We start from the raw sequence: 25,808 nt of genomic DNA on the forward strand, positions 1-25,808 counted from the left end.
AGAAGGGCCATGTGATTGCAGATTGCCGTGTCAAGAAAGCAGATGAAAAGAATGGTACCCTGAAGAGGACAGATAAGGGGAAAGAGTCAGCTAACACAGCGAAAGCAGAGTTGGATCTATTGCTGGCAATTAAGGAAGAGTGTTCCTCAGTTCAAGAAGCTTCAACCACTGATTCATGGGTGTTGGATAGTGGTGCCTCCTGTCACATGACCTGCAAGAAGGGTCTATATTGTTCCATGTAGCCTCTATAGGAACAGAGTTGGAAATAATGTAAAATGCCCTGTTGAGGGTACAGGTACGGTTTCATTTGTTTTTGTAAATGGAGATGTTAAGAAACTATCTAATGTGCTGTATGTTCCACAAATCAAGAGAAGTTTGCTATCAGTTGCTTCCATAACTGACTTTCACCACATGAGGTGAGGTTCAACAAGACAGGAGCACAAATTCTAGATAGTGCTAGCAATCTTGTTGGCATAGGAGTAAGGAGGAACAACCTGTATGAGCTAAGTGCTCTTACAGCCACCGTTGGAGTGGGCACAAGCAGACTTTGGCATGAAAGATTTGCCCACATCGGATTTGCAGTGCTAAAGGAGATGCAGAAGCAAGGTGAGGTTGTTCATTTACCTGTAGTAGTAGAAATCAAAGAACCGTGTGAAGCTTGCATATAATGGGCAAGCAATAGAGAAAGGCATTCCCACAAGAAAGCAAGAATAGAGAAAATGCTCCTCTAGAGTTGGTGCATGTTGACTTGTGCGGTAAGATGCCTACACAAGCCTTGGGGGGATCTTCCTATTTTTTATTGATTGTCGACGGCTATAGTAGGAAGATGTGGGTGTACTTTCTTCGCGAAAAGGCTCAAGCTTTTGGTAAATGGAAAGAATGGCTACAGCTTGTGTTGAAAATGAAACAGGGAGAAAAGTGAAGAAAATCAGATCAGATGGTGGTGGTGGTGAGTTTGTTTCTACAGAGTTTGGAGATTTTTGCAAGAGCAAAGGGATCAAGCGACAAAAGACGACACCACATATGCCTCAGCAAAATTTGGTTGTTGAATGCCGAATGTGGACCACCATGGAGATGGGGAGGTGTATGTTGAAAGGTGCTAGACTACCAAATCACTTCTGGGCTAAGGGTGTCAATACTGTGGTTTACATCCTTAATCGCAGCTATACAAAGGCACTCAAAGGTAAAACACCACATGAGGCTTACAGTGATAAGAAGCCATATGTCTCCCATTTCAAAACATTTGGGTGTGAATGCTATGTGCATGTACCAGACAAAGAGAGAAACAAGCTACAACCAAAAAGCACCAAATGTACCTTCTTAGGCTATTGTGATGAGAAGAAAGCCTAAAAGTTGTATGACCGAGAGGCAAAGAAGATCATAGCGAGCCACAATGTGGTGTTCAAGGAGCAGCCACATGCAGTGGAGGCTGAGAAGAGCTCTTCCACTTTATCATCAAGCGAAGAGGTAATTCACTATGGACCTATCCCAGGAGCTATAAAGGAGGAGGAAATATCAGATGATGAAGGTATGTCACCAACCTGTTGTTACACCACCGGAAAAGCCATTGTTGTGTTGGGTAAGGCAGCTCTATGACCATGATAACTAGATGCCTATGTCTGTAGAGTAGCATGTAGATGGACCAAGGCGGTCTCAAAGAATCGAGGAGCAAAGGAGGGCTTCTGCTCACATAGTCAATATGGCCTTGATGGCTGAGATTATTGCAGAAGTAAAGGAGTCTGTGAGTTTTTGGAGGAAGCACTTGCAGACCGAGATTGGAAAAATGCTATGCAAGTAGAATATGACAGCATCATGAAGAATGAAACTTGGGAGCTGGTAGATCGACCACCTAACAGAAAGGTTATTGGCACCAAGTGGGTTTGGAAGATAAAGTACAAGGCCGATGGGACTTTGGAAAAGTACAAAGCCAGATTGGTTGCACAAGGATTTTCATAGTTTGAAGGGTTTGATTTTCAGGAATCTATCGCTCTGACTACCAGAATGACCACTATTCACACAATACTATCAATGGCTGCTCATAAAAAGTGGCCAGTTTATCAAATGGATGTTAAATCAGCATTCTTGAATGGTGACCTGAAGGAGGAGGTGTATGTGGCTCAGCCACCTAGGTTTGAGGCCCCCCATTCTGAGAACAAGGTATGTAAGTTGAAGAAGGCTCTATATGGGCTGAAATAGGCCCCAAGAGCATGGTACTAATGGATAAACAAATTCTTTCATAAATTAAACTTCAAAAGATGTGCCTCAGATGCTAACTTGTATGTGTACAGGAAAGGTGGAAAATCTGCTATTATTGTTCTATATGTGGATGATCTCCTTATTACAGGTAACTATGAAGACATGATCCAATAGACTAGAAAGGCGTTGAGCACAAAGTTTGAGATGACAAACTTAGGCTTGATGCACTATTGTTTGGGGATTGAGGTCTGGCAAGAGCCATGCAAGATCTTCATCTCTCAGCAGAAATATACAAGGGAGATCTTGAAGGCATTTGGTATGTCCAAGTACAAGGAGATAGCAAGACCTATGGAGGTAAATGTGAGGCTGTCTATGGAGGATGCCTCACCACCAGCAGACATCGGCGGGAGGTACAGGAAGTTTGTCGGTAGTCTCATCTATCTATGCAACACTAGACCGGACATCAGTTTTGCTATTGGCATTTTGAGCAGGTTCTCCAATAAGCGCCAGGAGAATCATTGGAATGCAGGAATGCGGGTGCTTAGATATGTGAAGGGCACTCTTGATTAAGGCATCACTTATGATACGGGCACTTCCTTGGCTAGTCATTATGACTCAGATTGGGCTGGAGATGTTGATTCCATGAGATTAGTTTCTGGATATTGTTTCTCTTTAGGTTTAGGTATCTTCTCTTGGATCAGTAAGAAACAACCAACAGTGGCATTGTCTTCTACCGAGGCTGAGTACAAGGCAACATGTTTTGCTGCTTGTGAAGTAGTGTGGTTGAGGAGGATCTTATGGCACATGGGAGTGCAAGAGGATGAGGCAAGTGTGTTGAGGTGCAACAATCAAAGTTGCATGGCTATTGCTAAAAATCTAGTGTTTCATGCACGCACAAAACATATAGAGATTCAGTATCACTATGTGCGTGATTTGATCAAGGATGAGATAGTGGAATTGGTCTACTATCCAACAGAGCAAAATGGAGCAGATATCTTCACCAAGACACTCGAGAAGGATCAACTTCAGGGTCATCTTCAGAGACTCGACATTGGGCCAAGAAGGTAGTTCACCTACGGGTGGACATTGAGGGGGGGTGTTAGATATGCTCAATGCCCCACCCTCCTGGTAAGCACCAGTGGTCCAAGGTGCTCAAGTTGTAAGGCCCCCATATGAGGAGAAGCCATGTGTGAGCCCGGGACACTAGATGGATCCTGACTTGCATGTCAGATGAGGTCTATCAACAACAATGAGACCGTTGATGGTAGAAAGGTGATTGTGTGGGAGACCCTTATTCTTGCTGGGATTTGGGGGCCAGCTGGTCCCAAGCTGGGGGGTTCCAGGGGGTCCCCTTGGTGGGGGTTCGGGGGCGAGAGCCCTTGAGGCGATGGTATAGGAAATATTCCCTAAATATTCCATGGACGACGAGTCGGTTTCATCGACTAGGTTGACTGGTCGGCTCCCATCAACTAGGTTGATTGGTCGGCTCCACCGACTATGTTGATCTGACTACTGCCCTCATAGCTATAAAAAGGTGACCTTCCCAGTCCATTGTACCAGATCAGATCTTCCAGCAAAGATCTTCCATAGCTAGTAGCTCTTCACCTAGTATCTGTCTAGATCACCATCTAAGCTCCACTATGGGAGTGCACGGGTGGACGGAGCCATCATCTATACTACATCAGTATTGAAGGAAAATTTTATTCATCTCCAGTTTGCTGTGCACTCTCTATTCTTTGTTCAGTTTTTTTTTCGTTGCGCCGTGTAATTTAACATGATGCGCATACCAAGAATATGACCTACAGGTCCCAAATCCTTCATGCAATGCCAAGAGTATCAGGCTATTATTCTTAGCCTTTTTAGTGTAGAGGCAGTGATCAATCTCAATTCTTCTGAAGCTTTGGGACCAAATGAAAGCATCAAACTTCTGATACCATTCTCTAGGTGCTTGATTAAGGCCATAGAGACTCTTTTTCAGCTTGCAAACCAAATGCTCTTTGCCCTTTTCTTCAAAGCCTTCAGGCTATACCATGTAAATCCTCATGCAGATCCCCATGCAAGAAAGTTGTCTTGACATCCATCTGCATAAGCTCCATATCCTCTTCTCCAAGACCAAGTACGCATCTAAGTGTGGTCATCTTCACAGCCAGAGAGAAGATCTCATCAAAGTCCACACCCTTCTCTTTCTTGAGCCTTGTAGCAACTAAAGTGGCCTTATACTTAGGCACATCATCACCTGTGACCTTCATCTTGTAGAACCATTTACAAGGCAATGCTTTCTTTCCATGTGGCAAAGAAACCAAGTCCCAAGTCTTATTCTTCATGAGTGAACTCATATCTAATTGCATAGCATACTACCATTTGCACTACTGGGAAGGGAGAGCGAGGAGCGAATCTCAATCTAATGGGATAGGAGAAGAACCCTCTTCTAATAGTCTATGATGTTGCCTTAGCACCACCTCACCCGCCTCTTCTTGCATGCAATCCTCTTTTGGAGAAGTGTTTTTGTTCTTCTCTATCGGATTCGGGCTCCCTTTCACTTCTTGGACTATAGGATGGGGAGCGACTTGAGCTGTCAAAACGATATTCTTGTTGTCTGCCATGCTCCATAAAAAATCCTACCTCTGAAAAGGGCTTGGGTATATTGAGACATTTATGCTATGTGTTTGTGCACCAAGCATTTGAATGAGACATATGCTAATCTATGCTTTAGTATCCATCGTAGCGATGAAAGGCAGCAAATCATTTTTTCCCTTGATTCTTTTTAAAGCATTGGGGTCATATGCATTATAGAAGCTCTTTCTTTTTGGACACCTGAAAATTCCTCCTGGATCAAAAGTATGGCATGCCAAACTTTGATGAAAAAGAGGGGTCCAATAAGTTGACGTGGCAACTTAAGTACACATGCAAAGTGTGCACCTATGCTAGTGGAGCACACGTATGGCATGGTAGCGCTGTGTCATATGCTGAATGAAGGACTCTCCTTAGGTGGCACTATGTGATGATATGGCATCGTGTGCAACGTGGATGTACTAAAGTGGCAAGATGACATGGTCAAGTGATGTAGCACATCACTGATGATGTGGCCTTATCTTGCACATGCCACTTTGGGAAAATTGTATCCTATGCCAAGTGCTTATGCTATCTCCCTTATCTAACATGTGGCGCTGTGTCGTGTGCCCCATCTTTCTACTTGTGTGAAAAACTTGTGTGCTATGGCAATGCATCGGGGCTACGTCTTGCTTGTTGCAGCTTCTTACATGTAGTTGCTAATAGTGTCCTCGATGGTTACTTTGCGTCTTTGATACACCTGCCATTGCATTGTCGAGTCAAAGGCTGCTTTCTTGTGTTGCCTTACGTGTGTTGCTTGCTATTTCTTTTTTGGGCAACCTATTTTTATTTGAAGTGCCAGACAGCACCCCATATGGGGCGACCAAGACAAGGTACTGAGCTACCCTGGGGCTTGAACTGAGGCCAATTACAACCGAGGGGCGGACACCCAGTTCAGCAAAAAACACCAATTGGAGTGGAAGAAAACCCTTACAGCGTAGCTCACATACACACCTATCTCCGGACGCCTCGGGAGCATTCAATGCCCTCCTCAACCTCTTTTCCATGGATTGTGAGCAAGGGAGCTTTGTTGCCCAGCTCCTCATACGCCACATTGCCACCAATCATTAGTTTACGTGTTAGGAGAGCATTGAATGCATTTACACATTCCTGTCTTCCCACCAATCATTTGTGTGCTTATCGAAAAGATGTCCGCTTCCTTATGTGTAAAGGGTTGGCAGAAGGACACGCACCCAACACTGAAGTCCTCGGGCCCTCAAACTAGGTGTAGCTTGGACGAAAGGACATGCGCCAAACACTGAAGTCCCCGAGCCCTGAAACTAGGTGTAGCTTGGGCGAAAGGACATGCGCTCAAAACTCATGGCACTTCCCACGTTGCTTGTTGTTTTCTGCTTGTAAACTGCTAGCTTGCTATTGTTGCAACTAGTCCTTGCTTGTTTTTTGTTGGTGGGTCCAATTCTGCTTTGTTGCTTGTGCTGTTGTTAGCTTGGTTTGAGTGTAATTTGGACTTGTAGCTAGGCGACCATGCTGTAGAACTGTCGTTGATACTGTGCACCGCCCTGTTGAATGCTTGTTGAGTTGATTGAGTGTTAATGCATCTTCGTCGCTCAGGCTTGTTGTTGCTTGCTTTGACTCGTTGCTTCTTGTTGATGTCGTGTTTTTGGCGCTTTGTTGGCGTTGAGTATTATAATAGAGTATGTAGTAGAGCCTAAATCGTTGCTTTAGTTGTTATTGTAGGTAGAAACCGAGTTATGAAGACGAGCTGAAAGCCTTCACACCCTCCTATGCACTCAAAGAACTCACTTAAGAGCTCTCTCCCACACACAAAGGTCTCTCTTCTCACAAAGGAAACTCAATCTGACTCTCTTTTTGGTGAAAGCTTAATCTCACTCTCACAAAGAAGCTCACTCAATCTTGTCACAAATCACAATGCCTCAACGGAAAGCATGAGAGATACTATGATAAAATGTGAAGAGGAAGAGGAGAAGAGTGGAGGAGAGAGGGCATAGCTGGAGAACACCCCAAAAATAACTAACTACACTTTAGATTAGAGAATGGTTGCGGTTAAGGTTTCCAATTCTTTTCCTTTTAGTACTCTTATGTGTTATTGCTTAATTGATTGTACTTAGGAAAGCTAGATCATATCCCTACAAATGCATAAAATCAGAGCACAAAATCAAACAAGATTCTTATGCATCCACCTCAAACATAAACCAAATACAAAGACAAGAGTATGCACTGTCGTGCTGGAAAAACAACTTCCTTTGTTTTTGGCATCCAATGTGGACATCTCAAAACTCATAATTTGAGTGGTAGGTCAAAAGACAAAATGGTACCGTGGGCTCCAAATAAACAATGGGAATCTGGATGGCTACTCGAAAGCAAAACGCATGGGCAAAATATGCTGAAGTTGTTTGAACGAATTTGCTTCCCGTTTTTTTAGGAAATCGTCTGCGTAAAAACTATAAACAGAAAAGCATCCCTGCAGCTTTCTGTGGCTTGATTCTCAACCGCCCTCTGTTTGAGGATCTTTGCCTGACCTTGTGTCACCAGATTTCTCATTTCCCATCCATAGATGTTACTCCATGAAAGGTCCATCTTGCAATTTGTTATAGCTACTTGTGAATATTTATGAGAAGAATCTATGTTGAGATTCATCCATTCACAATTTCTCTTTTGCCCAACAAATGGTGCTGCATGCATGGAGTTTCCTCTGCTTATGTATATATATCATCGTAACTTGATAGAACCCTCAAGCTACTTCTTTCGACCGTGCAACTCGTTCATTATTCAAGATCCTTAGCCTCCAAATTGCGTGCAAGCCTATGATCTTCTTTTGAATTCTCTCCAGCTTATCTTTGAAGTCGCTCAATTTCCTTGTTCAAAAAAGCTATCTGGCAAAGGAGGTTCAAATGAAAGCTAAATGAAGTGAGCCACAATCTGAAATGTAATCGAACAGTTCAGTTTTGAAGGGCAAAAAAAAAAACACATTTACTTTTCAGAAAAGTCATACATAACAACCAGGTCACCTGATTTGCATTGGTTTGAGCAAACTCTAAAAGGTCTTCATTAATCCTAACAAGCTGCTCAATTTGATGCTTTTGTTCCTCCATCTCCATATGCATCGCTTGAATTTTTACCGTAAGCTCTACTTTCTCAATCACTATTGCATCTGCTCCAATTTGACAAGCCTTCAATTTTCTATATAACTCCTCCATTTCCTTATCTTTTTCCAGTAATAAAGACCTTAAGGCAACGAGATTTTCTTCATACTGCATAAGTTGTTGCGTCACTTTGTCCTTTGACTCTTGAAGATCTCTCAGCTGCCACAAGTAAAAATTATTAATATTTCATCAACAGAACTCGATGTTATGGACACTCAAGGATGACACGTATAAGTAGATGTCAGCTAGACTGCACCTTTTATATAGCAAACACTTTCATGCAGTCATGAATGCGAAATAGCATGTGTGCCTAAATTCAGGTAGCCAAACTGGGAGATCAAGAGCTCCATTTCTTTAGTTTTATAATGAAGGCTGTACTACAAAGTACACAGAGAGAACAGGGTACTTCAATTCTTATCCTTTGAAGCAGGGGAACTTCCAAGTTACAAAAACACTTTCAGGAAATGATCCATGTCAGTAGAAACAACTACTAGATAGATTTCAGAATTTTACATAGTCGAGGACCGGTATATGAAAGCTTCCCCTTGTTTCTCCATTATCTGAACTTATTAAATTCTGAGTGCTTGGGCTGCTGGGCATAGTCCTTTCTCAAATATGGTATGCGTAATATATGTGCTCTTTGCCCTTCTATCACGTCCACTATCTAGACCATTACTCACTATGCTACTGATCTCATTGCTCGCATTTGCTTCATGGCCTGTGAAATCTCAGCATCCATGAAGAGTAGTTTCTCCTCTAACTCATCCATATATATTTGTGTCTGTGAAGGAGGCTCTGCAACTTTCTGCTCCCTTTTGACTGGATATGCTAACCTGTCCAATGCCACCTCTTTCTGTATGTATTTAGACTCGGCACCTGCCAATTTCAACCGCAAAAATTTGTTTTTGTGTCTGAATGCTTTGAGTTTTTGTTTTTGCCTTTGTTTTTTAGTCTTTGATGCCATGTGCTGCCCTGCTAACTCTTGTAATAGCCTTCCATCTCCTTGAGGGAAATTTTCAATGCGTCTTTGGAGGTTGTGTGCTTCCATGTTCAAAAGGGTCAGCTGTTCAGATGCAATCCCAGGTAAACCTGATCAAGAAAGACTTAAAACAGCCTCATCAGAGAAGTTGGGAGCTTTCAAAGGATCAGCAGTGTTTGGAAATGTTTTACCTGATCTTCCTTAACTTGAGAAAAATTCAACAGCTCTTCATTGATGCTCAAAAGTTCTTCAATCCGGTGTATCTGCTCTTCTGCTTCCTTACGCATTTCTTGTACTGCTGTTGTAAGCTCGGATCTCTCTGTCATAATGGCTTCAGTTTCATGTAAAATGGCTTGAATCTTGCTCTCATAATCCTCTATTTTCCTATCTTTCTCTGTCACATTACAGTCACTTCGTGAAAGGCATTGCATAATCCCATGTTCTGTACCTTGGACGTCTCTTATCTGCAAAGAGAAAGGAGCCTTCTCAACAGAAAACATACATTGTTTCTATTAATTTTAATACTTATTCTGGTCTGTATCACCAAAACCAAGTATCATTGATCTTAAACATTAACATATAGAAGTCCCGGGTGTCTATGAAAGTAAAAGAAAGAGATCATTTTTGTCTTTCAGACGTCACAACTTTAAAAGAGACCCATTCCAAATACAAAAACACTCATTGCTACATCTAGAAACTCTTGAAACGGACACATCATGACTGTGTAGACACGATTTTTGGCACTCTAAAATCTTGCAGCCAGTTTATGCATGGTGAGCGTGTATCATCAGGGGAGATAAATCTGACTTGAGGGAATGTCACATTACATATGAAACCTTGAGATGTGTTTTGCACGAAACTACAAAAGTACTACGACTGGCGAACTGGCTCTGCAGCGCATCTAGTCCTCCGGGTCTCTTTGCCCTTCGGCCATCCAATGACCCAAGCCCCTTCGAGGCTCTGTGCCACCTCAAAGGCTGCTCTCTAGCCATTGAATCAAGATGTAAGATATTGTCAAGATGTTCAGAGTGAGAGAGGCCAATTTTTTGTCCTCACAGCTCTTTGGACATATGATCCGTGATGGGAGGGGCTGATTTGTCCTCCAAATCTGAAAGTTTGGACATATAATCCTGTGAGAAGTGCAGCAGAAATGAACGGAACAGAGAGAGAGAGAGATAGCACGCCTCACACACACACAGCACACTGAGAAGGAGAGAAAGGAGAGAAAAGCACAGGAGAACTGCAAGTGATCTCTGGAGAAAACCCCGCTACAACTTGGGGAAAACCTTGGAAACAACTGGCTGCTCAAGAGCTTGGAACACACAGCTCAACAACCAAGTGAAGGGAGTGGATGAACTGCTCCACTACCCTGCTCCACACGTGCAAGACTAGGCTGGCTCTGCTCCTCTGCCAGGCCCAGGAATGTGTGATGAAATGCTCAAGTGGGGGGGCCTATAAATAGCCCCCAGCCCCCTAGTCTGCCAGCAAGGGGCTGGGCCGACCAGCAGCCTACAGGGCTGACCCAACGGCCTACAGGGAAGACCCACCAGCCTCCTATATAGGGCTGTACAAGGCCCTAAAGTGTGGGCCTGCCAGCCGACAGGCAGGGCCCTAGGGCCGACTGCCCCTAGCCCTCCATAGGGAGCTGCACCAGCCAACTGCCCTCTGCCCTCCTGCTCATAAGAGACCTGCACCAGCCGACTCCTTAGGCGCCTCAATAGGGGCTGCCACGTGGCAACAAAGCAGGCCTCCACAAGGCCGGCACCATAGTTCAATGAAACGTTTCAGAACGTTGAAACGTGAAACGTTTTGAAACGTTTCAAAACGTTTCAAAAAAAAAGGTGAAGTTTCAAAAAACCAGATTGTATTTTTTTGGTCTAAAAAATATAAATTTTATGCCTGCATACATTTAGTATGCCAAAACTGTGCAAAACTAGCTAAAAACATAGAAAAAGACTTGACAGAAAGCCTATAATGGCCAATGGTAGAATAGATTATAGACTCCAGATTAGAAAGCTCAATCAAGCCTTCAACTTTATCAATCAAGCCTATAATGGCCAATGCTAGAAATTAGAAGAGTCTAGATTACAAAGCTCAATTAAGCCTTTAAATTTTAGATTTCAGTTGAGTAGAGACTAGATAGGTTGCAAAAAATCAGATTTCACTGTTCAGATTACAATTTACAAGCTCAAGCCTTAAACTTTATCATATTTCAGTTTTCACAAGTTCACGAATCACAACCATGGCGTCTGGACATAAATCAAGTTCTCAGTTTCACTCTTGTATATAGTCTGCTAGTCTATAGACTAGAACCTAGATTACATAACTCAAGAGTCAAGAGTGAAGGCATCAACTTTAAATTTCAAACAAAACTAAAGTTCAAACTCTACTGAAATCTGAAAGAAAGTAGCAAGTTAATCAGCAAGATCTGTAGGTGCTTGGGCATCTTCTCCCTGGCCCTCAGCCCCCTCCTCCTCCTCCTCCCCATCATCACTATCAGAATCTGCAGAAGTGGATGAATCCTCTTCTGATGATGAGGAGGTCTCCTGCTCTTCTGGAGCAGCTGCTATTAAAGTTGGTTATGTTCTCCCTGCTCGTCTGCGTGCCTGAGAACGAGTGGCACGTGCCAATAATGCCCGCTCCTCAGCAATGAATGCATATGCATCATCATCCTCATGCACAGGATGAAGCGTTGTCACCTGCGCATGCACGCCACCGTACAGGAGATTTGGCCTCTACAGTCTTAAGTCAAAAAGTACAATTTTTTATCTCAACCTACAGTACCCTAGCCTCGTTTCATTGAACATGAAACGTTTCGAAACGTTTCAAATTCAATGAAACGTGTTTCATTGTGACTATGGCCGGCACGCTCTCCCGCGCTGAGCGTCTTGCCAAACCCTACTCTACCTATGCCTCACAAGAGGGGCGGGCACACCCACAACACAGGCCCTCACTCTTCTAGCGTAGCCTCACACTGGGCGGGCACACCCACAAGCAAGGCCCTCTCTCTCTATGGTGACATCAGGAGATGTTGACCTCCAACACCCCCTCTCAGCTCTTGGATGGAACAGAGACGCCAGGGAGCTGGGTGTGCCATTGGAACAACTTGAGAAATGCTCCACTGCTGAAGACCACCACAGGTACTATCGCAGAAGCCCCCCGTGGAAAGATCCGCCTCAACACAATCACTGGAAACCTAAAACTGTTGCTCCCATGCCACAGGTGCTAGGTACGCTCCTCTGGTCTGGTACTGGGTCATCTGGTACAATAATCCAACTGTTAGTACTGGTGCATCATGCCAACAGAGGATCCTGGAACAATAATCCAACTGAACTGCCTCTGGTGCAAGGTCTTCTTCCCTGCATGGGCACCTGTATCTCACAGCTAGATAGCCCCCTTTGAACCCCCCTCTCAAGTCCAAACTGGTACACTATCGACAGATCAATGAACTTGAGTGCTCCAATGACCGGGCATATAACAGCTCACAAGGATCAATCAATTGTGCTTGGGTTCACGCACTGGCAATCTACTGACCCATCCGGATCTCTAGCAGCATTAGACAATAGCTATAGCAGAACACTGGAGACCCCTCTGGATCTACCAGGTCATAACGTCCAAACAAAATAGAAACTGCCACCTGAGACAGCGGAAACAACTCGTGGCTCGAGGTCCTACCTGATAGCATGCCTCGATAAATGACTCCCTGCTCGGCACACCTAGTCGGCAGGTCCAGCTGCCACAAACAAGCAAGCAATCCTCCATCTCGATCTGAAAAGCCTGCTAGCAGCGCCTATCTCGTGCTACTAGAAGGCTGGAGTATACATGGTCGCAGTAGTCACACTATTGGCCACCCGGTTATTGGACCCCTCTGCGTTCCTTTGGGCCACTGACGCCAATAATGACCTTTCTAGCCTCATCGGTTACACGTACAGGATGCCTTGAGAGCTTCTCGTTACTCAACTGTCAACTTCTTTCTGCCTTTCTCATCAACTGTCAAAGCCTCAGACTGATTGTCATAGGTACGATCGACAAATTGCCCCTCCTGGTCAAGTACTATGGGGACCAATTCCTCCCAGGTCAACTCATTCACCCTACCACTGGTGATCAAGGATGAATAGAAGGCCCCATACTGAGAGGATAACTAGGAAAGTAGAGTAATGGCCATGTCCTCTGATGAAATCTGCTTCCCCATCTTCATGGGAGAGGTTCGGTTATACATGGACGCCAAATGCTCCCATAAAACATTAGGAAAAAAGAGAGCTCATTTTGGGACCTTTTGGGGTTTAGAAAAATAAGCTCTTGACCAATCAAAAGAGGGCCAACGTAACCTTGGAAAAATACAAAAAACCATGTAAAAAGATAGCATAAGTCATATTCAAAATCTTTTTCTTTTATTATGTCTGACATACGTGATCCAAAATCCCCAAATCAACCCTGGAGACATCGAAAACCGACGCCCGGAGGCCTGAAAAAGAACAAAAATGCCCGGAATGGGAGATTTGCACTAAAACGCAACTAGCCAAATCGCATTTCAATGCAAATCCCCCATTCCGAGCATTTTTGCCCTTTTTCGAGCGTTGGTTTTTTGCGTCTCCAAGGTCGATTTGGAAATTTTGGCCCGCTCCGAACGCGCTGGCAATGTCAGAATCATCAAATTTTGCACAGAAAATCAAAGATCTTATATATGCATTTAATATGAAGCCTGAGCACTAAATTGACATTTTGCAGTAAGTATCTGTATTTTATGGCATTTTTCATATTTTGAGTGTAACAAAAATAGTTAAATAGTGAATTTCTTAGAGGGCCCCAAAATGAGTTCCCTTCTTTCCTAATGTTTTGGCCACTCTCATGTGCTTCACGTGATTAATCACCTGAGGAGTACAGTTAAGAAATATAAATGATCTTACCCTGGCATTAACACGGTCCCACAGTTGGGACAGAGTCTCAGCCTCCTTCCGAGCCAAGATGCCAAGGTCCTTTGCCAGGGGATCTGGTCAGGCAACACCTATCAAGACGAAATCTTCCATGTCGTATGACTGTAACACAGATTCCATCATCACCCACCAAACACCGTAATTGAGCCCATCCAGCTACCAATCAATCGGCAACGAGGGCAGCACTGGAATTCTAGTCTTGTTCTCTGCCATCTCGGACAAAGTTGCCATGTTGGAGTGAAGAGGATGATGAACTGAACTAAAGGTGGATGGGATGGAAGAAACTGAGGGTTGAAGAAAGAATAAGTTTGAAGATGAGGGTGAAGGGACTGACATCCCAATGTACCTTCACACGTCGATTTCCATCCCTCAGGAACACCTCTGACAAGATATGAAGAGGGGAGAGGAGAAGAGTGGAGATGAGGAGAGAGGGCACAGCTAAAGAGCACACCACAAATGACTAACTGTACACTAGATTTAGTTGAGAATGTAGAATATATATATTTTTATTTATTTATTTATTTATTTTATTTTATTTTATTTTATTTTATTTTTTTTTTTGTGGGAAGAAATCTTTTATTTCTGTAGAATAATTACATTCATAGTTACTTCAAAAACGAAGTAGCTACTACTCAACTAAAGATCTCAGTATAAGCTGTATACACATCCTGATCAATCAAACGAGTCTGAAAACAATCGTAGAATGATTGTTGCAGAGATCGTTTGAAAAAAAGAAGGGATGAAAATAGTGGATCACCAAAGACTCTATGATTTCTATCCATCCATAAAGTCCATAGGGTCCAATAGCGCACCCATACAAAAAATAAATCAAAACCCTATCTCTGTGGATGAAAGCCAAACCACCAGAAAAATCTGCCAAAAGTAACAGTAGGAAATCGCTGTCAAAGCCTCTGTCTGATGAGAGCAATGAGATCAGAAGTATTTGGACAAGACCAAAAGATGTGAAACACTGATTCAGTAGAGTGCTGGCATCTATGACAAACAGCTGAAGCAATATGTCTGTGTACGAGTAACTGTCCGGATGGAAAAATGCCAAGGAGAACTCGCCATAGGAAAAGCTGTTATCGAAGAGGGACTTTGTAATGCCAAAGGAGACGCAGCCTTTTTCTCCACCACTTCATTGGACGATCCATATGTCAAACAGTATTTGCTCTGTGGGAAATCCAAGGTGGAGGTAATAACACTTTATACAGTGATGACACTGTGATATGTGAGAGCTTCAAAGGACGGGCGTATAAGGAAGGAGAGCGTAAAATCCAATCCTCAAGCCGATTCTGAAGTTCCAAATGAGGTACCGGCAAGTACGGTTGGAGCATTGCTGAAATTCTATACCATAAAGGACGATAATGAGCTCCCAAGCCATATTTGCGAGCAGCCATAGAAAAAGATAAAATTGTGCCATCATCCTGAAGTACATCCGCCACAGATGAAATGCCTTTGAAGGAAAGAAAATAAGAACGTCGGGGTTCTTGTATGGCCAAAGGAGGGTGGAATACTTTAGACCAAAAAATATTCTCTACCCTCAAAGAGTTGCCCGAGAGAGAGTCCCTGCCATGCCATTCCAAGTGGGATAGAATGTGTTTCCAATCAAGAAGCAGACGAGAGACAAAAGGGCATCCTCTGATCTTGCCTTGGATAGAGCCAAATAAAAAATCCCACTGAGTAGGCTGCCAATTCCCAAAGGCAGATGTATGAAGATGTAATAAGAGAGAGCGGATCATGAAAGCCCAAGGCTGATCTCCTTGCATAAACTGTATCATCATTTTCCCTTTGTGAGCAAGTAAATGCATTTGAATATTGAGAATGTTCAAACCCCCGTACATCTTTGGAGAACAGAGATGATGCATAGAGAGTAATCTGAGACTTTTCTTGCCATGTTTTGAACGCCAGAAAATTTCCATGATAGCTGACATAAATGAAACCAGATCTGCCTTAGTGAACATAGTGAGAGGCACATAAAATTGTATGTATGCTATCAAAATGGATTGTGTAATTCGCAGACGAACATGTAATGGCCAAGTTGCAAGCTTCCAATATTCAAGTTTTGCCCTTAACTTTACTAGCACCCAATCAGTTTGTTGTGAACGGATGAGTCCCCAGCCTAGAGGATAACCAAGATGTCGAATGAATTAAGAAGCGGGGACAATTTCCCCAGGCCACATAAGGTTGTGCCATTCCTGTGCATGTAACGGCAGCAATTTTGATTTCTGAAAATTTACCCGAAGGCCAGCAGCCAATCCATATGTAGAAAGAGCATGCATAATCATGGACAGATCAGCCCGAGTATTTTTTGGAGTAAAGAATGAATCATCAGCATATGCCTGAGCAATCATGCTACGACTACCAAGAATCTCCAAACCGTGCAACTAGTCAGTGTCCAAGAGGTGATCCAGATATTGAAGCAGTGGATGAGTGGCTATGGCAAAAAGTAAAGCACTCAGGGGACATCCTTGCCTGACAGAGCAAGCAAGAGTCCAGGATGGAGAAATATCTCCTAAAAGTATGCAGGCAACTTCACTATCTTGATATAGCCAAGTGATGAGTTGCTGCATTTTTGTGCCAAAACCCAATGCCTGCATAGTCGCTGAAATAAAATCCCACTGAACAGTATCAAATATCAACTTGCAATAACAAAACATCCTGCTGTGTGTATTTGGCATATTCAATTCCAATGTAGGCATTAGCAATGTTATCTGTGATATGCCTACGCGGGACAAAGCCATATTGAGCAGGATGCAACCCATCATGTAAAAACCCCTTTAGCCGATCAACAATCATTTTGGTAGTGACTTTGTAAATTACGGGCATAAGAGTGATAGGTCTCCAGTCTGCCAAAGACTCACAAATTTGTTTTTTGGGAAGGAGTTTAACAAGACCTCTTTTCCATGTGTCCGGCATTTTCTGATTTTGCCACGCAGCATTCACCATATATAGCAATGAATGCTTCAAAATAGGCCAGTATGCTAGAAAAAACTCGACTGTTAAACCATCCCATCCTGGGGATTTCCATCTGCCACATGATTTGATCGCATCTGATAGTTCCCTCTCAGTAAAGGGTTCCTCCAATTCCAAAGCTTGAGTAGGGGAAATGATAGGAGAAACATGTTGCAACAGTAAATTTCGTGCAAGCAAAATCTGTTGCGAGGGAGGAGCTGCAGAGCCAAATTGCTGAGAGAAATGATGTACACAAACAGAGGCAGGCTGTGACCGTGAAGTAGTCCATGATCCATCGGGCATAAGCACTCTGCAAATTTCTGTTTTGATTCTCCTCTGATGTAAACCTTTGAAAAATTCTTTGGAAGAGCAACCTTTATCTGTGAAGGCTCTTTGTCTTGCTCTAGTCTCCCATTTTGCCAGTTTCTTGTGATCATTTAGTTTAAGACAATGTCTGGCCTGGCATAGTGTTGTTTGCTCATGCATGGACAACGAACGATGATGATTGAGTTCAGTGAGGTCTTGACAAGTAGATTTGGCCTGAGCAATGGTTTCCCTCAGAGTCTTCATGTAAGACTTGCCACAAGCTCTAATCACACCACTTGCATTTTAGAAATAAAAGAATCCCAGGCACCATCAACATGAAGATGGCTGCTAGAGGAAAGACAATGAGCTGCTTCAGTAACCATTGCCTTGAAATCAGCATGTTGCAAATAACTATTGTTTATGATTAGATGTCTCCTTTGTGGCAATCTATCATCTCGCATATTATGAAAAGATAACCGCAGCCATAGCTGTGCATGGTCTAAATGCACAAAGGCATAGTCAATCCACATTTTGCATGTGAAATCCCCATTTTGTTGGGGAGCGACACTATACCATCGATCCAGACGTGCCTGATAAGCGGAAAGAGCATTATGTTGAAAAGTGTAGCCCGGTGACAAAGGCTGCAATTCCTTCCAAAGGTCAACCAGATCCAAATGCAAAAGTAGTTGAGACCATGCATGCCTTTCAGGAGATAACATATGGTCATGTCTGGAGGTGTTGTCTCCCTGTTGTGGAGCATTATTGAAATCCCCACATATGTAGGCATGATATCTCCACGGATATTGTTGCATGGCATCCCAAATTGCACTTCTTTCTCTAGAGGACTGAGGTGCATAAACTGAAGCAAATTCAAACACCTCTCCTCTAATAATGCATTGGAGAACAAGCCATCTGCCTTTGTTGTCATTTAATGCAATGACTGGTTGAAGCTCATGTTTGATCAGAAGGACAACCCCTGAGAAAGAGTGCTCCCCAGCATAGAAAATATCATATCCACAGTAGTGTCCTGTCTTGCCTGCATAAATATGTTGGTTGTGCTCTTGTAATGCCACTATGTCAGGCTGAAATCTGTTGATGTACAGCCACACAGATTTCCATTTCCTACTGTCACACATGCCCTGGACATTGAGTGTAAAACATTTGATGTGAGCAGTCATATATACAGGTATTTATAGTAATGTAACAACTATGTACAGCAGCAAAATTTATGAGGTCAGCCTTGCATTTCTATCTCAAGGTCGAGGCCTCGCCCCTGAGAAGAAGTAGCCGCCTGAGAAGTAGACAGCAAAGCAGCAACCTCTTCTTCAGGGAAGAGTGTTCTGCTGGCTGTTACTGCAGCCCATGTAATCCCAATTCCTGTATTTATCTCTGGGGTATTTCCGCTAGAAGATGCACCATTCCAAGTGCGGGGGGGTGGAATTCTTCGAGCAGAAATAACTTTTCTTGGGCTTTGCCAGCCATCAGTTGAAGGTTGCTTTCCTTTGGTCGAGGATTGAATAGCAGGAGGTGAATGTGAAGTGAGATTCTCATTGGGAGCCACTGGAGCTTTGCCTTTATCTTGACTCCCAGAAGGCTGTCTATTGCTTTTATTTTTGTTGGCAACTGGAGTAGGAGCATCTTTAGTAGGCATGTGAACTGGCAAGGTGGCATGAGGCATTTTATGTTGATTCATTGGACACTGTGAAGCCATGTGTCCAAACTTTTTGCATTCAAAACAGGCCCCTGCAAATAAACCCCATTTGAGTTTATAAAAAGCACTTCCCATGTTCACATTATTCACCGTGACTGAATAAGAGTCCGGTGTGGGATTATCAGTATCCCAAAGAATGCAAAATCTGTTTGAGTGGCCATTTGGCCGTGGTGGGCAGACCACTTTACCTAAAGATGCTGGAATCTTAGGCAAAAGTGAGGCCATACATTGTAGGAAATCAACAACTTCAACCCAAACCGGGCATCTATGTCGGATTAAAGCCTGAAAGTCCCTTGTGGGAGACCATGGCAAGACATGCACCATTTGCTGCCCAAAAAAGAGAGGTGAATATTCCAAAAGCATTTGTCTGTGGATCTCATCCACCATGATAACCTCAAAAAAGCCCCTGGCTGCATAGTGTACTTTACGAACAAAAGAGCCAGCCAATGTGCGTGTCAGCCAGTTGCCTATCTCTGCAGCAGGTGGCATCCGGCCTGGAAAGAATAATATGACTGCATTCTTGGCATATTCTCTGACTGGATCCACAATTTCATCGACCTCAACCATGAGGCCAACTGAAGGAACCGAGTCTTTCCACTCTTTTCTCGTATCTGCAAATCCTTCATGCATTACATCATATACCAGTTGAGCCTCAAGAGTATCATGCATAGGGTCATGCTGACCCTCAACCTGCTTTTGCTTCTTGCAGGGAGCCGAGCGCTCCTTTTGAAACGTTTTTTCATATGAATACTCTGCCATGACTTTGTAAGAAAGGGAGCTTGAGAATGAAGTGCCTGTAAAAGGGTAGTGAAAGCCAAAAAAACCAGTCCCAAAGAAATATTCACAGGAAGCCCACAAGAGAGGAGAAGAAGAGTATAACTGGTAAGGAGAGAGCAGAGGGATAGGTGAGATTTTGGCGGAAGACACAGGACTGCTAGGGAAGACACCGGAGCAAAAAAACCCCAAAACTTGTACGGCAAGAGGTACGGGGTAAACTTTACGAAAGGGACTGAGCAGGTTGTGCTGTACGGACCACCAACGGGGTTGTACGGAGAAGTCTGTACGGACAATGATGGATTGCACAGAAATACCAAATGAAATTTGTACGGAGGCTGGGCTGTATGGATAAACTGACGAAAGGAACTGACGGAATTTGTGTTGGAAGAGTCTGGGCGTGCGGAAGCTGACTAAGGGCTGGGCTGTACGGAAGCTGGAGACTGGGCTGTACGGAGAAGCTGACGAAATCTGTACGGAAAAGGCTAGGCTATACTGCGTTGTACGGGAAAACGGAGAGCAGGGAGACAGCACGGGCCCACGCAGATCTGCGCAGGGATGACACGGACGTACAGACGTACGTACAAAAGGGCCTGCAGGGGGATCAAGGCGAGGCACTCCAAGCTCTCTCTCACACACGACACACAGAATATATACAAACCCATTGATGGGTAGGGTTAGGACATCTATGTTAGAAAATTACCTAACAAAGGGTACACACAGCGGAAGACTTATAGTAATGCCCAGGAGCTCACACGGTGTGGTGTGGGGTGTGGAATCACAAACTTCTTTACTTAATGTGCGTCACATAGATGTGCAGACTCATCAATAGACAATGAACCAGCCAGATATAGAAGACACCAAAATAATTTCCGTCCAAAAGTATGGACACAATACAAAAGAGATAGATCCAAAGTCCCACCAATGGTGTGGTCCTCTGATCTTACGAGGTCCTTCTCCTATCTGCCAGTTATCTCTAGACTCGAGCCCGCATGCTCCACCTCGAGCGTCTGTAGACTTTCCGTCTAGTGTGTTCTTCTCCACCTTACTGCCTGTGAATCAGCCTAGGTGGGCAGCCCCTACCAAGCTTTGTCTGCAGCACACAGGTCCCCTTGGTCCTCCTGAATGTAGGCCCCAAGATAGCTGTTCCACTGCTCCAACCTGCTTGTGAATGGCTGCTCCAGAAGATGATGATCTCAGCACCTTGCTGCCCTAGAAGACAGCCAAGGTCCAGCCTCTTCCTGGCTAAGTCTGCAGCACTTGTTGCACTCTCTCACCTCCTGTAGATAGGCCCAGAGAGTAGGCTCCCTGCTGCTCCTTTCTGCCCTGGAACTGCTGGCTATGCTGGATAATGAAATGAGGCCAAGAGCCTCTCCTTATATAGGCCCTAAGGCCTGCTGAGAAAACCAACCAGTCTGTCCCAATCTGGGCCGACTGGACAGACCAGGGTGGCTGGCCCAACCGACCTGGTTGGCTCAGCCCAACCAGCCCCAATAGGGCCCTTTACTGGCCCCACAAAATCGCCCTCCTGGGCTCTTCTTTCAGGGCTTGCTGGCCCACGATTCTATGCAGGGGCTGAGAGCCCTTGGCCAGCCCTAGATAGGGCCTGGTTAGCTGGCTTTGCCCAGCCCAACCAGCCCTCCATATGGGCTGCCATGTGCTGCTCCATCCCCTGCCATGTCAGCGCCTGTTCACCCTGCTCTCCTGACCCGCCTGTACCGCGCCTTTGCTCCAGCCCTCTGGTCATCTGCATCTGCTCCGTACCTTGCTTCCAGCCCTCCGTACTGGCCCGTACAGTTGTGCTGTCCGCCTGCACGTCTGCTGCAGATACTTGCAGCCCAAAGACCTCGCTCCAGGCTCTCCAGGATGCTCTTGAGCAATGCTGCCCACATGACAGCCTTGCTGCTGTCCATGTGGCAGCCATCTCTTTTACTCTTGGCTGTGAGGTGCTGCCCATGTGGCAGCCCCCTCTCTTTCTTCTCTCTTGGGCACATCCTGCCCTAGGTCTCCCTCCCCCACGCTCTCCTCATATGGGGGCTTACAGAGGGGGAGGTGACCATTCCAACAATCTAATCCTTTTCTTTATAGCACTGTATTGGATTAGTGCTATGCACATATATATGATCACATGATGGTGCTATGCACACATGATCACATGATGTTGGGCATGATGTTGAGCGTGATCTCTATACACCTTCCCTCAAGATCAACATCATGAAGTAGGGCTTCCCTCAAGATGATGATTCTGGGAAATTGAAGAAGGATTGAACATTACATTCCATCACATCCCTTTAATGGGAATATTCTTCCTCTGCGTCAAACTAAGAGCTAGTCGGTGTTTCTCGAAAAGCTCTTTACTGAGTGGTTTGGTAAAGATATCTGCAACATTCTCTTTGCTATCACAATGCTGCACTATGATGTCACCAAGTAATACTCTTTCTCTAATGAAGTGCCCTCTGACATCAATGTGCTTTGTTCTGGAGTGATATACTGGATTCTTGGCCAATGCTTGAGCCGATTGATTATCATAGTATATTGTTGTTGGCTTTGACTCATCACTTTGACTCATCAAAGTAATCTATTTCTGATAATAGTCTTCTGAGCCATATAGCTACACATACACCTGTAGTGAGTGCTCTATATTCTGCTTCAGTCGAAGACAAAGAAACAGTTGACCATGTATGGATCTCCTAGTCTCATGATCTCCGGCATAGTCACTGTCACAGTATCCATGCAACCGTGGATGACTTCCTCTGTATTCTATTCCAAACTGTCTTGTACCTCTAATGTATCTCAAGACTCTTTTGGCTGCATTCCAGTGAGACTGTTTTGAATTTTCCATAAACTGTGCAAGTGAACTTACTACATAACAAATATCTGGCCGTGTGATCGTCGGATACATAAGAGATCCGATGAGCTGCATGTAGTACCTATCATTGACTATAGGCTTATCTAAATCTTTAGTAAGTTTCAAACTCTATTCCATGGGAGTGGCTGCAATCTTGCAATCTACCATATGAAACTTCTTTAGGAAACTGTCAACATACTTGAGCTGACTCATGAAGGTGTTGTCTGAATCTCTCCAGAACTCAATACCAAGACAATAGTGCATAAGTCCAAGATCTTTTATGTTGAACTCTGCAGAGCGGTGGTGGTTGGAGTCGAGTCTCAGGCTTGGATGGCTAGTGTGCAAGAGCGTTGGCTGTCAGGAGGAGCTCATGGCATTTGTGAGCAGAGCATAGGCCTGAGTTCATTGTAGGAGCTTCAAGCTATAGAGCGTAGACGTTGATGGTGACTCGTTTGTGCTTCCGAGTCAGTCTTTGAGATTTGGAGTAGAGGGAGCTGCTTGTGGGCTGCTCGAGGTCAACGAAGCTCTAGCCTCTTACGCAGGTTCATGTGAGTCTTGAAGGCGTGTTGGAGTCGGCTCGTAGAGAGTAGACTCTTAGTGCTGCTTGCAAGAGGCTTTGGAGTGCTCAGGTCTTGGAGGCGCCCTCTTTGATGGAGGCAATGCATTAGCTGTTGAGTAGAGGAGGAACTAGACTGTTCCGCATTACGCTTCACTCTCCCCTCTCCCTCTCAGTCAGCCCACACTCCCACATCCCGTTAGGACTGCCTCATCCATTCCACTATCATCTCCGTTCCTCACTCAGTCACTATCCAGTTTCTGGACTCAGTCCCACACTTTCATGCCACAGTCACCATGATTTCCGCATGGACATGGGTGGGCTGATACACCAGAGGCCCGTGAGACCTTGCTCATGGATATACACAGTTTCCGTGAGCGTGAGATGGAGCTGACTCGCTTCGCACGGGAGCAGGTCCGTTTCAACCAGCAACAGAGCCGCATCATACAGGAGCAGGCTAGGGCCTCATTCGGGAGCAGGCAGGTCTTATTCAAGAACTCAGACAGGATATCATGCAACTCCAACAGGTCACAACCATACACACTATTCCAGGGAGTACCCTGGTGGTCAAGGCACAGATTGCGAGCATGCAATCTGCTATTGAGGAGACTTCCAGATGGGTTGACGTGGCCAAACGGGAACCCGCAAGGGTGACCGTTTCAACTACCCTCATGGAGCAGCAGCAGAGAGCCAATAAGGCTCTCAATATCAGAGTACGCGGAATCCCACGCACTAAGGCTACACCGATGGTAGATGCAACTGCATTCGTGGCCGCTACCCTGGGTGTGGCTGAGCACAGGATAGAGAGGACATGGCGGGTGGGGAGAGATCCCAACCGAGAGCAACCCCTGATCATACAGTTCCATGACACTCAAGCACGACTTTCAGCTCTACGACGCAGGTCAGTCCTTCGAGATCAGCCAGCGATCTCTATGGATGAGGACCTCACACCTCTACAGGTTGAGAGGCTCTCTTTGCTGCAGCAGCGGGATCAGGCCCGGAAGGAGGGGAAGTGGGCAATGGTACGAGAGGGACGACTTCTTACAGGCCCTCGTAGGGCACCTGCCCCCTCTCCTACATAGGGAAGCGGGGTCTATGAGACTCAAATATCCAAGACCCTGTCCTGCACCATTTGGAACTGTAATGGTACCTTATGGTTAGAACCAGGGAACTTCTTGGAATCCTATACAGGCCACGACATAGTCTTTTATACAGAGACACATCAGAGTCCAGAGCGCCCTCTTCCAATAAACAGCGGATATACACGGGAGTCTGCCTACAGAGATGAGACGAGGGATACAGGAGGAGTTTGAGGTTCAGGTGGAGTTGCATTCCTTTTCAGATCCACACTTCGGGGGATCATTTCAGTAGACCAGAGAGAGATACATTCCAGATTTCTTTGGATCCGGATTCCACACATGGACAACCGGAATCTGTTTGTCGCAGTTTGCTACTTCCCCCCGGAGACCTCCCACTTTGCTAGAGATATCCGAGGTGATGATGAGACATCCCCATTTGCTGCCCTTTATCAGTCCATTGTTGACTTTTCTAGCCGCAGAGAAGTCCTTCTAGTGGGGGACTTCAACGCGAGGACAAGGGCCCGTCAGGTACCACTTCTTGACTTCAGAGATGATTCCACCCTACTGCCAAATATTGACCTTGAGGAAGCAGGTATGCTACGGGTTTTGGCTGACAGGCGAGGTCCATTCTCATCTTATGGGCAGGCCCTATTAGACCTCGGCAAGATACATGATCTCATTATCTATAATGGTCTTGACAGATGGCCCACTTCAAGTGGTTTCACATGCTTTCCACATGGGGGGGGCTCCAATGTTGTTAGTTACATCATGGGATTCCCTGTCTTCACATCTTGCATTACTGACTTCACTGTAGCACCTCTTCCCCCAGGGGCTAATCATACACACCTTTTCTTTAGCATCTCCACCTCCCTTCGCACAGCACCTTCCACCCCACTCAATGCTTACTCCACCTAACATGATATACGCTTTGATTGGGATCACTCACCTTCTTACTCTGGCCGTCTACACATACTTCTCGCTTATATTGACTTCATACCCCTTTTAGAGGATCGTACTGCCCTTGTCACCCGCTCACTACACGAGGCTGCCATTCACACTTTCCCCCACACCACCCGCTCCACCTGCCCACCACCCCCTGGAACCGTACCCTATAATAGTTGGTACGATGATAAGTATAAGGCTTTATGCCGTCAACTCAGATTCAAAACCAAAAACAGTCTTCCAAGCGCACCAGATACGCTACGTGAATACCGTAGACTGGTACGGAGGAAGAAACTAGGCTTCGTTCGTCGGAACGAGAAGGAGCTACTGAACATTTTGTTTAGTAACAACTCTAAGGACTTCTGGCAGAGATTTCTAGAAGGACGGTCCCCTCCGCCACTCACTGACACTCAGATCTGGTTTGATTATGCACGCACACATTATGACATCCCAAATCAGCCAGTCCCTAACCTCTCACACATGCCTAGTCCCACATCCTGCACCCTCTTCACTAGAGGAGGGGTAAAGGATGCTGTAATGAAACTTCATAAGGGCCGAGCAAAGGATCATGAGGGCTATGCACTAAGTTCATTACATATGGAATTAACCTCCTAGCCACGATCTTAGCAAAGCTTTTTAATGAAGCGGTTTGTTTGGGATTTCCACACACTTGGACCATTAACACTATCTCACCCATCCACAAGGCAGGGGATCCCATGAGCCCGAAGAACTACAGAACCATTATGATTGGACATGTCGTGTCTAAGATTTATGCATCAGTACTTGACTCCGA

The 25,808-nt window shown here is 44.9% G+C and overlaps 1 protein-coding gene across 4 annotated transcripts in view; it reads right to left on the minus strand.

The window, feature by feature from the left end:
• Positions 1-7,082: 7,082 nt before the first annotated feature.
• Positions 7,083-25,808, minus strand: part of LOC147890417 (uncharacterized) — a 31,841-nt gene continuing 13,115 nt past the window's right edge. For 3 of the 4 annotated variants that reach the window (XM_087390148.1, XM_087390146.1, XM_087390149.1), the window contains exons 6-8: positions 9,102-9,374; positions 7,797-8,994; positions 7,083-7,661 (exon numbers count right to left, since the gene is read on the minus strand). In XM_087390148.1, coding sequence (XP_087246274.1) covers positions 8,611-8,994; positions 9,102-9,374 — 657 coding nt within the window. In that variant the 3' untranslated portion in view covers positions 7,083-7,661; positions 7,797-8,610. The remainder of the gene's footprint in view (positions 7,662-7,796; positions 8,995-9,101; positions 9,375-25,808) is intronic. The other variant, XM_087390147.1, reaches the window with a different exon arrangement.

This window comes from Dipteris shenzhenensis, chromosome 19 (genome assembly GCF_047967505.1).
Source record: "Dipteris shenzhenensis isolate YYH24624 ecotype China chromosome 19, Dip_SZ_1.0, whole genome shotgun sequence".
Classification (NCBI taxonomy): domain Eukaryota; kingdom Viridiplantae; phylum Streptophyta; class Polypodiopsida; order Gleicheniales; family Dipteridaceae; genus Dipteris; species Dipteris shenzhenensis.